A 13,693-nucleotide genomic window follows, 5' to 3' on the forward strand; every position below is an offset into this window, starting at 1 on the left:
GTCTTAATAAAAATTTCATAACTTAATTTTTACAATAACCTGTTATATATATTTATTAATAACAAACTACAACGTTCACTAATGACTGATGACTATAATTGTGTTACATTCATTTCCCTTACGCGCAGGCACACCATTTCTCTCCACTAATACTAGCAGTGAATATTTTAGCAGCCAATTGCCACGTCATTAGTCTTGGACTGACTTGTTTGGTGTGTGCAACAGGAAATATTTCGCTTTCAGAGAACAAGAAAAATAGGTTTATTTGCGTTACACTTAATTTGTGTAGTTGTTCAGTGTCTGGTAAGTTAATGTTTTAAGAAAAAATATTAATTTTTATTAAGATGTTCTATTGTTTTATGTTAACGATTACTCATTTATTTCAGCCCTTTGTATTCAGCATGTCTCTATCGAAATAAACCTATGTTTCCATGAAAATTGAAGCTTTTGTTTTTTTGCGGCCCACATGAACTTAAACCTTGTTTATTTGGCTCGTGTTAGCCTTTGAGTTTGACATTACGGAGCATTTCAAATGTAGCTGGAGCAACTGAGGAACCGAGGTGTTGATTTATTTAAATATAAGCAGCTGCATATGGCTCATATCACTGTACTGGACTCCTGGGGTACATCCCTCTTGGTCATGTGTATAGGCCTCTCTTATGAGTTGCTGGATTTGATTTGCTATTTTGTTGAGGATTTTTGCCTGCATATTCCTAAGGAGAGTGGTCTGTGGTTCGTCTTGTTGTGCCCTTGTCTGGCTGTGGTGTCAGGGCCGTGCTGGCCTCGTGGGATGAGTTAGGAAGTTCTCCCTCCTGCGCCCTCCTGGTTTTGTGTTTTTGTTTTTTTTAAAATGTATTTATTTTCGCCCTCCTGTTTTTCAGTCTGGGAAGAACTGCTGATTCTTCTGTAACTGTTTGGTATAATCACCAGTGAGGCCATCTGGGCTTCTCTTCATGGGAGGTTTTAAATTCAACCCCTGTACTTGCTACATGTGTGTTCAGGTTTTCTATTTCTCCTTGAGGCAGTTTTGGTAGTTTGTCTTTCTAGGAACTTGTTTGTTTCTTCTGAGTTATCAGTCCTGTTAATTTCTGTGCTGTTGGTAGTGACATCCCCTTGTTCATTCATGATTTCAACAACTGTATTTCTCCTTTTCTCAGCTAAAGGCCTTGCTGATGTTCCCTCTTTAGCTGCCATACTGGACAGCACAGCCCTTTGCACAGGCAATGAGGCTCTGCTCTCCAAAGCTCCGAGGTCCCCAGCCCACCTTGCTCCGGGACATCCGGAAGAGGAACAGGATAACCAGGTAGATGGGGTAGACAACCACACTGGACACTAGGCCAACGGCGATCGTGTCAACACTCAGCGGAATCAGACTGGACACAGGCCCCGAGCTACGTGGCAAGAGAGGAGAGACCTGGCTAGGTTAGGCCAGGAGGGGGAACAAGAGGGGTTGGGCATAGGGAGTACATCCCAACTCCCACAGGCACCCACCTGTAGGCAGTGTCTCCCACGACCCCATACCACACAGCGTTGGCACCCAGGAATAGGCAGATGAGGAGAACACAGCAGGTGGCCCGCTGGACTCGAGTGAAGCGGCTTCGTGGTGGCCGGTCCCATATGGAGAGCCAGATGTGCTTGTCAAAAAAGCCACGCTGGAGCTCAGCCACCAGGAGGCGCTGGAACCGCCGAAGGGCTGCGTCACCTAGAGAAAGGGCACCGACGGTGTTCCAGGAGGCCAGCGGCACTGGCTCCTCCTCCAGCCGCAGGGTGCGAGAGGGGTAGCAGGCCCTTACTCGCTGCCAGCACCTCCTTCTCCACCAGGCCCCCATTAGCCTCAGTCTCCACTGACAGCCAGTCGTTGACCAAGAAGAAAGTGCTGCGGGCAGTCTGCAGATCCCGGACGATGACGTGCTGCAGGAACCAGGCGGGACTGAGACCTGCAGAGGGGGCGGGAGCTGGGTCAGGGCTGCAGAGTGCCAGTCGGGAAGGAAAGAGGGCAGGAGCAGGTGCCCACAGACCTTTGTTGTCGTGCCACACGCGGATCTTCCACACACTGCCCAGGCTGTGCGGGGTGGCAATCTGGAAGATGTCCAAACTATTGCGGTGAAAGGCTCTGTCCCCATCCAGGTGCCGGTGGCCACTCCGGCTGTCCGCCCCATACAGCATGATGCCCACATGTGCCGTGGTGCCTGGAGGGTAGAAGGAGAGGAGATATGACTCTAGATTTGCTGCCCACCAGCCATGTGACCCCAGCCATTTTTTTCCTGTCTTCTTCATTCAAGTATAGGCAGTCCTCACTCTGCTCAGCTCTTATGAACACATATCTCAGTTACCTAATTTGTTAAATAAACACAGCCCCCAATGACATGATTCATATATTAGTTATGATGGTATATTAACTGTAACTGTGTGAAATATAAACTTGGCTGCTAGCTCTCCAGTCCACTATGTAAATAAGGGATGCACAGCCTGACCAGTGGCCAATCGCTCACTTCTTCCAAAGCCGGCTGATGACAGGTCACGGTGCATCTTTCAGTTCCCACAGACCACCCAGTGTGTAATGGTGCTGCCTCCTGGTCTCCCTAAAATGAAGCCACCCGTGTTTTACAAGAATGGGCCATCAAAGCAGGGCACTGGCCGGCAAAGAGGAAAGCACAGCAAATAAATGAAAAATGATAATAATGCTGGACATGAATTCTGAATCAAAGGTAAATGAACCACTGAAGCAGTAGCCATGGGGGTGCGGACCCTGCCAAAGAGACTCTAGAAAGGCCATCAGTGACAAACTTCCCAGCATAAATAAGGACAGAGGCTGTGACAAAAGGGACAATGAGGTTACAGAACAAATACGGGGGCAAAAACTTCATATTAAAAGAACTCTCCAAGGTATTTCATGATATGGAGAGTGCAAACAAGAAATGTTGGAATCTGGCAATTCGCCAGGGCACAAAAAGATGTTCACTCCATATTGTGAGTTACATGAGAGAACACTGTCAAACTATTCTTGGTAAGTTTTTCACAAAGAAATAAAACACTTTAATTCTCAGTGTGTCTGTTTTAAGTACACTGTACTAACTAAATGTTTCAAGTTACACTGTACTGTTTATAAACAATGATTTTTACCACCTTGGAAATAATCTTGATTGTTTTCACCATGATTTATTATCATTTAATAATCATTTTCCGCCCTGGCTGGTATTGCTCAGTGGTTGGAGCATCAGCCTGCAGACCGCAGGGTCACGGGTTCAATTCCTGGTCAAGGGCATGTACCTGGGTTGCAGGTTCATTCTCTGGCCCTAGTCAGGGTGCATGCAGGAGTCAACCAATTGATGTGTTCCTCCCTTCCTCCCTCCCTCCCTCTCTAAAAAAAAGTCAATGGAAAAATATCCTCAGGTGAGGATTAACTAAAAAAATAACAACAAAATAATTTCCCCTTTTGATCACTAAGCTCGCTTTCACATGGCCTGCGCACACTGGTAGTCCCGTATGACCGTACAAAGCAAGGTCATCCAGGCTGACAGCACCTGCTGCACAGAGACTGTTCTCATTCTCAGGAAGGGTGACAACCTGTCCACAGGTCACACAGCATTTGGTCAAGTAAGCCCTTGTTCTATGTCATCTATGATCACTAGTAGGGGAAGTGGCCAGAGCAAAGGAGAGTGGCCTGGGAGCCTGGCTGAGGGGCCCTCCCCTCACCTGAGCCTCGGCCCCAGCCAGTCTTGACCAGGATCTCGTACTTGAAGCGGCCCCCCTTCCCACAGAAAGGGATGACGCGGACCCGGCTAACGTCAAGCTGGTCCAGCTTACGGAGGATCACAGCCATTACCACGTAGGTCACCAGGCACATGGCACACGTCAGCAGGACGACGTAGTTCATGTCCAAGGCCGGCTCCTGGGGAGACAGAGCCATCAGGCCCGGGAAGCATGGCCCTTGCCTCACAGGCTCAGGATATAGCTGGGGCCTCCACACTGCTCAGGAACATGGCCCCACTCACAGGGAAGATGAAGTGGACATGGCTGGGGGGCACAAAGAGGCTGGCTCCGAAGGCCGTGAGGTGGCGGGTGAGGCAGACAGCCTGGCTGGGTGAGGTCTCCTCCAGGGGCACAAGCCCCTCCGTCCGCCACATCATCTCCTTCTCACTGAAGTACTGGCACAGGGACGTGTACAGGCCCACAGACACTTCCAGAGCAGACCAGTGAAAGTGGCTGGTCAAGTTCAGGTAGTAACTCCCGCCCAGATCTCTGGTCCTGTTAGAAGCAGGGGGAATGTCACAGCCACACCCTGCCCAGCCCCTGGTCTCAAGTCACGGCAGTATTCTCAGCCTCAGCCACAGCCACGCTCACCATTCGAGGCCAGGCCTGGCCACGCCCCGATCACTCTGCTGCACACCTGCTCCCACAGGGAGCCCATGAGACCTTGGCACATACGGTTCTAATCATGTCCAGCTCGTCCTTAGAGACTAGCCCACCCATGCCAACGAGTCCTGGTCTGGTTTGTCAGACCCAGTGACCCAGCATGTAGGCCACTCCCAGGTCCTCACCCAGGGGCGATGAAAAAGGTGTAGGGCCTGTGGTCCTTGCCCACCAGCGCCTCCAGGCTGATCTTCCTGCTGGCTGAGCAATTGTGCTCATTGGGCCAGGGCGCTGAGTGCAGGTAGACAGCCAGGTAGGGCTCAGGCTCCTCAGACAGGTAGTGCTCTGGGGGCGGCATGTATAGGGTCAGACGACCACCCGCCTGGGCGACATCCCCGAGAGCCCTTGAACCCGCCCTCCTGCAGGGCTGCAGGGACCTCCATGCTGGAAACAGCTCCTGCTCCTCCCTGGTTCCCCCACAGCCCACTGCCCGGCCCATGGTACCCACCGTTCAGCAACGTGTAGGTGAGCTGTAGGTGCAGCCCGGCCTCAGGTTTGCTGTGGTTGGGGGTGACCACAGCACTGACCGAGGCCCGGGGCGGGACGGTGGCAGAACCAGCAGGGATGCGGTGGACCCGGGCAGCCTGGTCAGGGCTGTTGGGCACCTTCACGGTGATGGCACGCTCCGAGGCCAGCTGCCCAATGGGGATCTGGGTGCCAGCCTGCGTCTGGAAGGCCATAGATGCCACCTTGGTGGAGACGGTGTAGTTGCTTATGTAGCCAAAGGGAAAGGGGTTGGAGTCAACAAGGAAGATGAGCTGCACCACGTCGCTGAGGTTGGACAGAGCCCCACTGAAGGCGGCAGGGATGGAGAAGTGGCAGCTGGGGCCCGAGGCATTGCCCTGGCACAGCAGGCTCAGTGGGTCTGAGCGCTTGCCCTGTGCCACAATCTCCTCGCCCGCCAGGGTCAGGGGCTCCTCATTGAGCACTCGGGAGCGCATGAGGATGCACATGAGGGCTGACGACAGGTGATAGGCCCTGGATGCCACCATCAGTGAAGGCGGCTCAGCCCCCAGCTCTGAGGGCTGCAGGTCCTGCACATTTGAGTTGGACAGGTGGATGAGGTCACCTGCGGACGGGGGAGACATGGGGGGCAAGGTTGGGAGGAGGTGGGAGGGTTGGGGGAGAGGTTGGTAGGGAGAAATGTGACAAGAAAAGGAAGAAGGGTTGGGGGAGAGAAATGGAGCAGCGGCAGGGGGACAGAAAGATGGAGGACTGGAGGAGTACCGTGTGGTCCCCGGCCCCAGCCCACACCTGTGATGTTGAGGATGCTGTCGGCAATGGCGGTGGGTGTCCCAGTGCCCGCAGTGGTCTCGGCCTGCAGGACGCGCATCATGGCCTCCAGCTTGTGCAGTGTCTTCTTTAGGCATGAGAGGCACACAGGCTCCCTGCTGGACACCTGCAGGGAACCCGGGCCATGTCCAGCCTCGCTCCAGCCTGGAAGCTCCCTCTTAAGCTCCTGGCCCAGCTTAACTCCATCACATTCACTGTGATTCTGGGGTGCCCTCCATGACCACAGCCTGCCTGTTTCCATCGGGTCTCTCAAACCACCCCAAACACAGCTTCCCCCATGTGCCTCCCTGTTGAGAGCCTTTCTGGGGCTCCTCCCTACCTACAACAAAATCCAAGGTAATACAGCCCTACTCGCCACTTCCAGCCACACAAATAGCCACAAATGCCACATGGCAGACAGGGAGACTCCCAGAGGCTTTCTGCTCCTCTGCTAAGGCCTCTGTAGCAATCCCCTGGCACCCTAGGTACAGTGCCCCCCACCCCTATCAAGATGTGGCCCAGCCCAGCAGCTCCCGGTTTCTAGGTGAGGTGGCGGGCAGCCTCTCGGGACTGGAGAAACCATGTCAGCCCTCTCCGTACCTGGGCTGCTCCTTTTGCCCTGGGTCGCCCTGCAGGGTCATCCTGGGGGGCACCTATGGCTCATGCTGGGCTCCCCCAGGAAGGGCACATGGCCAGCCAGACTCTCGGGTAGGGAGGCCCAGTGCTGCCCAAGAGCCTGGGTCCCATCCTACCATGCACTGGGCCAGCACTGCTGCGATCTGCTGGATGTCGTCCACAGTGTTGACCCGCAGGGAGACCAGGGTCTCTGTGATGTTCTTGCGTATCTCAGCTTGCAGGTGCCACCTTAAGTCTGGCTCTGCCACCATGGCCAGGGTCTGCTCGTACTGTGGGTGGAGGGCACAAGGCAGCCATCAGTGGACAACAGGTAGCCATGTTGGTGGGCAGAGTGCAGACCATCTCAGGTGCTGCATAATGTGGGCAGTAACTCAAACCCTGTTTCTTCAAGGGCCCTCCTGAGGTTCTGGGTGCACGGAGAGGCAAGGCAAAGGAAATCTGACACTGGGGAGGGTCCCAGGAAGGGACTGCTGAGAGGAGAGGCCATTTCAAGGAGGTTAGGGATTTTGTCTGTCGGAAGCCAGGGACAAGCCCTTGGCAAGAATTCGAGGATCCAGTCAGAAGTACAGCTCTGGGCCAGCACCCAACAGCTGAGGGCAAATGCCCCAGCGCCCCCAGCCCCGGAACTGACCTCATTGAGCACAGTGATAAGGGCCAGTGAGTACTCGATGACATGTTGGGGGTCAGCCTGTCTCAGCAGCTTGGGCAGCATACTCTCCGTGAGGCTGTGCAGCCATGGGGTGAGCTCTGGGAGGCCGCCCAGGGGGTCACCTGGGGGCTCTGGCAGGGTGATGGCCAGAGACCTGCACAGAGGACATAAGTGAACAGGCAGAGCAGCCCCTGCTCCCATCCCTAAAGCCCTGCTCCCAGAGGCCCTGCTCACCTGTTGAGGGCGACCACAGCAGCACCCAGCTGGTCCTGCACCACCACAGCCAGGCCCACCTCAAAGTGGGGTGCAAAACCGGGTGGCAGGACAGCCCCATAGGCGGAGAGACTGCCCTTGTACACACAGAACTCCTCACAGTGGCCCTGGCGACAGCGCTGCAGCAGCAGGGCGTACACCAGGGGGGCACCCGCATCCTCTGCATCCCGCCAGCCTGTGGGCCACAAGAGTCACCTCAGCCGCTCCATGCAGGCCTCCATGGGCATCACAGTGGCCTCCTGCCTCCCACCCAGCCACACTCACCCGTGCACTCGAAGTGCACCTTGGTGGTGAGAGCATGCACGGCATCCAGTGGGAAGAGGTGGCAGGAACCCCCCAGCGGAGGACGGTTGGGGGAGAGGCGGATGGAAGCGCAGCCCTCCTCCTCGCCAGAGTGGCCCAGCACCGTGAGCGTGAACGTGTAGCCCTCACCGTCCCGCAGCACACCGCGCCGTACCACCAACCGCATGCCAGTGCTGCCTGTGGAGGTGGTTGTCTCATCCAGCACCAGCGTCTTGTTGCTGAAGGTGCGAGCAGCCCAGAGCTGTGGGTGTAGATGAGCACTCAGGGGCAGGATTGGGGCTGCTGAGCCCTTGAAGCTGGGACACGTCCCCACCTAAGCCCGGACCCTACACCCAGCCCTGCCCCCACCTCAGGCCCACCCAGCTCACCCCTCGCTTGGAGCCCTCACTGCAGTTGTCACAGTGGCCCTCCAAGTAAACGTAGGAGCTGCGGCTCACTGCATACACCCCCTGCGCCTTGCAGGACACGCACTCCAAGGACACTATGGGCACCCGGCCACTCCGGATCAGCACCTGGAGATGGGGTGGGATTACAGGAAGGCCAGGCCCTGAGATAAGGGCCTCTGCTTCTCAGGCCCAGACCCCGAGGCTGCCCAGGTCAGTGGGGTGGTTGGGCCCAGGAGAAGGGCCTCTTCCTCTGCACGTGCTGTTGCCCCAGATGGGGAAGCTCCCCTCTAGGCCCCAAGTCCAAGTTCCCAAAGGACAGTGAGCTTGGCCCTCACCCAGGGCATTCATCGGGTTTTGGATCTTCCAATTTGAGGGCACGGATCATCTAAAGGAGCAGAGACCACGTTCCAGCCTCTAGTGCCTATCTTGGGCCTGGCCCACAGGAGGCACCTGGTAAGTGCTCACATAGGAATGCACACAGGAAGGAGGACAGCTGTGTTCTACACAGTCCCTTCTGAGGTTCCTGCTGTCCTGGGGGGGCAGGGTCCACCTCAGACAGCCCAACTGGGCAGGACCCTGATCGGAGCTCCTACCTACCCAGACACTCCCGAGGCAGGCCATCCGGGAGAGGCCTGGCATTGGGGACAGACACCCCAACCCAGGCACCAGCAAAGCCTGGCACACCTGCTCCCATCAGCAGGCCCTGCCCAACAGCACCTGGAGTGGCTGACATGGGGTCACTGCACAGGGGTCCTGACCTGCCTGGCCAGTCCAGGGGAGGGGAACAGAGCACATGCCCTCAGAGAGGGAAGAGCAGGCCTCCCTGTTAGGAAACCAGGACAGCCACTCTCAGGGAGAATGTGTTTCCTCACTGCTGCCTTTGTGCTGTTGGGACAGTTTATTTTTCACAAATCACAAGAGCTGTTCAGCTCCTCTAAGGTTTGGAAGGAAATAATGCTGAAGCAGGACGTCTTGTTAAACAAAATTTGTATCAAAAGTAGTAACTTAGAGGAGAACCGACAGCCTCAAGATCAGTGGTTCTCAGACTTTCTAATGACGCGACCCTTTAATACAGTTCCTCATGTTGTGGTGACCCCCAACCATAAAATTATTTTCGTTGCTACTTCATAACTGTTATGAATCGTAATGTAAATATCTGTGTTTTCCGATGGTCTTAGGCTCTACAGAAGCGGTTCTCAACCTGTGGGTCACCTAAGGCCATCGGAAAACACAGATGTTTACATTACGATTCATAACAGTAGCAAAATTACAGTTGTGAAGTAGCAACGAAAATAATTTTATGGTTGGGGTCACCACAACATGAGGAACTGTATTAAAGGGTCGCGGCATTAGAAAGGTTGAAAACCACTGCTCTAGAAGTACTCAAACATAGAAAACCTTAAAAGGGTGTTTGGTGCTCTCTGCAGGAGGCAGCCCTGTGCACTCAGCCTTCCTGGCAGCCCTCCCCCACCCCACCCCCAATGCAGGCCTACGGCTCCACTTTCCCGGGCTAAGGCCAAGGGCAGGTGGCACCCACCGTCTGGTTGGTGGCCTCCTCCTTCCGGCCAGCCTTCCACACAGTCAGATTGAAGGTGTACTCCACACCAGCTTGCAGCCGCTCCCGAGGGATGGTGACTATGCTGTTTCCGCGGGGCCCAAAGTTCAGCACACACCCACCAGTCTCGCTCTGTGGCCAAGAACAGGGGCGGTGAGACCCTGGCCCCCACTCAAAGCAGAGCCTGACCCGGAGGACAGCAGGGGACCACCCTCCTCCCGCTGGGATCAAGCTCACCAGGACTCTGCCAGCAGATGAACCCTCTCCCCCTGCTGGGCTCATTGGTGCAAACACCTGAGGGGACTGGAAGGACGCCCCTTCCTCTGGCCCTGCCGAGAATCTGACCTGCGTTGAGGCCACACAGGCCCAGTGGAAGCTGAGCGGTGTCTGGTCGCCATCCTCCAGGTTGGGGTCATAGGACTTGCTCCCATCCAGCACGAGGTCCTGCACGTCTGACCACACTCGGTAGGAGCCACCCTCCACAATGGGTACTAGGCGCTCAGGGGCTACTGTCACGTTGGCCTGGATGCTCTGCGACAGGGGTGTGTCCCCAAATGACACCACGAACACAAAGCAGTAGTGGCCCACAGGCAGCACCAGGCGAGGCACCACCAGCTGGGGCCGGCTCATGTCCACGCCAGGCAGGGACACACGGGCTGTGCGCCCAGGCCGCTGGCAGCTGGTGGCGCGGTACACCTCCCAGCGGTACTCAGTCTGGTAGCTGACACAACCGCGCAGGTCAATGTGGGCCTCCAGGTAGTTGCGCTGGGAGCGCCGCATCAGCACCTGAGGGGGCAGGGCCACGTCCACCTTGGGCTCCCTGCAGGCCAGCACATGGACAGTAACTGTGGCCTGTGCCACGAAGAAGCTCACCAGGTTGGAGGCATTCACCTCCACATGGTAGTCCCCAGGCTGCAAGTAGGAGTGGTCAGCCCAGGGATCCTCCGTGTCCTCTGCTGGGGCCCCATCCCCAAAGTCCCAGTGGTAGGCCACGTGCCGGGGGCTGGGGCTCGTGGCAGCCTCGAACCGGGCTGAGCGGTTGGTGAAGCAGCGGCTGCTGCGCAGCGCCACGTGCTGGATGACATCCTGGACCTCAACCACAAGAGTTTGGTTCACACCGCCCAGCTCATTAAAGGCACGCACGTGGATCTCCAGGAGCCCTGCGGCCACAGGGGTGTAGGTGACCTCACGGCCTGACAGGATGACCAGTGAGTCCCCCTGGACCTTCTGTAAGGAGAAGTACCATGCATAGGCAACACGAGACCCCCGCTGCACTCGGGCTGTGAAGTTCCTCTCAGTGCCTGTGGCGATGCCTGCTTCGCAGCAGTTGGGCACCTGGAGCCCACCCACGGCCTCCAGTACCAGGATGCGTGCCTGCGCCTGCGCCCGGCTCACATGGTTCTCGGCCTGGATGCTCACTGTGTAGTCCCCAACCCGGGGGAAGCTGCGGGAAAAGTGAGGCCCTGGGAGTGCCTCGAGGCCAGCCCCCGCAACCTGCAAGTGGAAGCTGATGGCTGAACCAGAGGCTAGCAGGATCTGAAAGTGGACCAGCTGCCCAGGCTCCACCACCTTGCTGCTGGCCCATAGCACCAGGCCCACAACAGGCTCCTCCACCACGAGGCTGTGTGTGGCGATGACCCAGCTGACTGCGTTGGAGGCATTGAGCTGAACAGAAAAGGTGCCAGCATCAGGGAAGACCACAGTGACGTGCTGGCCGTGTCTGCTGCCACCTGGAACAGCCCAGCACCAGCTGACGTTGGTGCCGGAAGCCACCTGCCCCCAGAAGGGCACGGTGGAGCCAGTCATCACAAAGCTTCCATCCAGCTCACTGGCCCTGATGCTGAGGCCACTCACAGGCACTTGCACGGCCAACTCAATGGTGGTGTTGGCCAAGCCCAGCTGGTTCTTGGCCGTGACTGTGACCAGGTATAGGCCGGGAGTGGGAAAAGTGTGGGTCGTGGATGGCTCTGGGGTGTCCCGGCTCAGTCCTTCCTCCAGGGACCAGGTGTAAATGACATCACTGCCACCAGCCAGTTCGGCGCAGAAGGTGACACTCATGTTGACAGGGGCCGGGTTCGGGGAGGCAGCCACAGACAGCCACCCTATGGGCTCCACAAATTCCACGGTGCGGTTGGTCGAGACACTGCCCAGCATGTTTGTGGCCCGCAGCTGGACGTGGTAGGTGCCAGCCTCGAGCACAGTGAGTGAGAAGGTTTTGCCGCTGCCAACCAGGGCTGTGCCGCTGTCCCGCTGGGCCGTCCAGCCATAGGAGATGTTGGTACCATCCCTGACCACAGCCTGTAGCTGAAGGGTGCTGTTGGTGGGGAAGCAGCAGCCGCCGCCACCACCAGCCACCTGCAGCCCTTCAATGCGTTGCAGGACGTAGACAAAGATGCTATCCTGGGCAGCGCCCACCTCATTCTCAGCTGTGACGATGATGTTGAAGGTGCCCACAGAGCGAAACGTGTAGGAGATAGTGGGGCCCCCAGGAATGGGTGTGCAACGGTCACAGAGCACCCAAGAGTAGCGCACGTCACTGCCCGCCTCCAGCGAGGTGCTAAAGCTCACGCTGCCATTCAGGGGCACCACTGTGCGGCTGGCATTGATACTGAGCCCCTGCACACGCCGCTGTACTGAGACATTCAGCTGGGCCTCCCCGCGGCTCACCTCGTTCCAGCCGGCCACCCTGATGGTGAAGTGGCCTGTGCTGGTGTAGATGTGAGTGACCGAAGGGCCCTCAAGCCGTGTGCCGTCCCCAAGCTCCCACAGGTAGGTGATAGGGCGCCCGTGGCTCACAGTGGAGAACAGGTAAGGCTGCTGCAGCTCCAGCACACGGGATCCATTGACCCTGATGCCTGTGAGCTCCACGGGCTCCTGCACCTCCACGAGCGCTGAGTCATTGGCAGTCGAGATGTTGTTGGACACAGTGACCGTCACCAGGTAGGAGCCTGCATCCCAATAGGTGAATGTGGCCTCAGGGACCCCGACGCAAGGTGCATCCTCAGTGCCAAAGTCCCAGGTGTAGCGGTAGAGGAACGGGGGCCAGGCGTGGGCCACCAGCTGGGCCTTGTCTCCAAGCCGCACAAACTGCCTCTCAGGCAGCAGAGTGACGTTGCCCACCTCGGGCTCCACGCACACACTGGTGAAGTAATGTGCCTTGTTCACACGGCTTGATAAGATGAGCACCAAGGGAAACGTGCCACTCTGTGTGAAGTTGTGAGTCACAGTCGGGTCCCCCCAGATGGTCGTGTTGGAGGAGCCATCCCCAAAGGTCCAGTCGAAGACATAGTGGGCAGGGTTCCCTGTGACGTGGGCCGTGAGCCGGGCCTGTGGTTGCACCGGTATGCAGGCCACAGGGTCAATCCACAACACCTCCAGGACAAAGACCTGCATGGGCAGGCTCTGGGCTAGGTGGCCAGCGGGGCTAGACACACCCACGGTCACTGTGTAGTTCCGAGCCTGCAAGTACACATGCTCCACTGCGGCCTCCGGTCCCGTGAGCACCGTGCCATCCCCCATGTCAAAAGTCCATGTGACATTGTCGCCTGACTCCAGGGCAGCGCTGACCACCACTGGCGTGCCCTGCTCCACAGCTGAGCTCAGGCTCACACTCAGGCCACGGAGCTCTTCAAAAACACGGACATCAGTGCATGCCACCGTGCTGCTCACTGTGTTGTTGGCCTCTAGGCAGATGTGGTACGTACCCCTCGAGGTGTATATGTGGTTGACCATTGGCTGGTGATGTACCATGGCTGGGGAGCCATCCCCAAAGTCCCACGTGTACAGGATGCTCCCAGGCGAGGGCAGTGGGTGTGGGGAGAAGGTGACGGGCCGGCCAGCTACCAGGACAGGGCTGCCCACAGCCACAGCCACGGCAGGCAGAATGGCACGCACACTCACAGGCACCAGCTGCGTCAAATTCTCGAAGGCGTTGGACACGAGCAGGGTCAAATTGTACTCACCTGGGGGACAGGCCAGGAGCGGGAATGGCGCTGTGGCCACTATGCCGCCTATTAGCACAATCCCTCCCTAACCCTATGAGGGCTGCTGTGCGCAGGAACCTCTTAGAAGGGCAGAGTAGGGCCATGGTCAAAATGGAAAGAACACCCTGGGGTCCCACCCAGGGGTCCTCGCAGAGATGTGTGTGTAGGGTGCCATCAGCACAGAGCAGGACACGGGGCTATAGCAGAGCTGGGATGAGGAACA

General features: G+C 57.1%; 1 protein-coding gene across 1 annotated transcript in view; it reads right to left on the minus strand.

The window, feature by feature from the left end:
* Window positions 1-13,693, minus strand: part of PKD1 (polycystin 1, transient receptor potential channel interacting) — a 51,436-nt gene that overhangs the window by 10,835 nt on the left and 26,908 nt on the right. The window contains exons 15-30 of the mRNA XM_080677127.1: window positions 9,833-13,449; window positions 9,470-9,619; window positions 7,915-8,058; window positions 7,508-7,787; window positions 7,205-7,418; window positions 6,953-7,124; window positions 6,438-6,590; window positions 5,668-5,812; window positions 4,862-5,482; window positions 4,542-4,698; window positions 3,996-4,248; window positions 3,697-3,892; window positions 2,019-2,189; window positions 1,794-1,937; window positions 1,492-1,702; window positions 1,265-1,391 (exon numbers count right to left, since the gene is read on the minus strand). Of these exons, the coding sequence (XP_080533253.1) occupies window positions 1,265-1,391; window positions 1,492-1,702; window positions 1,794-1,937; window positions 2,019-2,189; window positions 3,697-3,892; window positions 3,996-4,248; window positions 4,542-4,698; window positions 4,862-5,482; window positions 5,668-5,812; window positions 6,438-6,590; window positions 6,953-7,124; window positions 7,205-7,418; window positions 7,508-7,787; window positions 7,915-8,058; window positions 9,470-9,619; window positions 9,833-13,449 (6,755 nt within the window). The remainder of the gene's footprint in view (window positions 1-1,264; window positions 1,392-1,491; window positions 1,703-1,793; window positions 1,938-2,018; window positions 2,190-3,696; window positions 3,893-3,995; window positions 4,249-4,541; window positions 4,699-4,861; window positions 5,483-5,667; window positions 5,813-6,437; window positions 6,591-6,952; window positions 7,125-7,204; window positions 7,419-7,507; window positions 7,788-7,914; window positions 8,059-9,469; window positions 9,620-9,832; window positions 13,450-13,693) is intronic.

This window comes from Plecotus auritus, assembly GCF_963455305.1.
Source record: "Plecotus auritus genome assembly, chromosome: 7".
Classification (NCBI taxonomy): Eukaryota; Metazoa; Chordata; class Mammalia; order Chiroptera; family Vespertilionidae; genus Plecotus; species Plecotus auritus.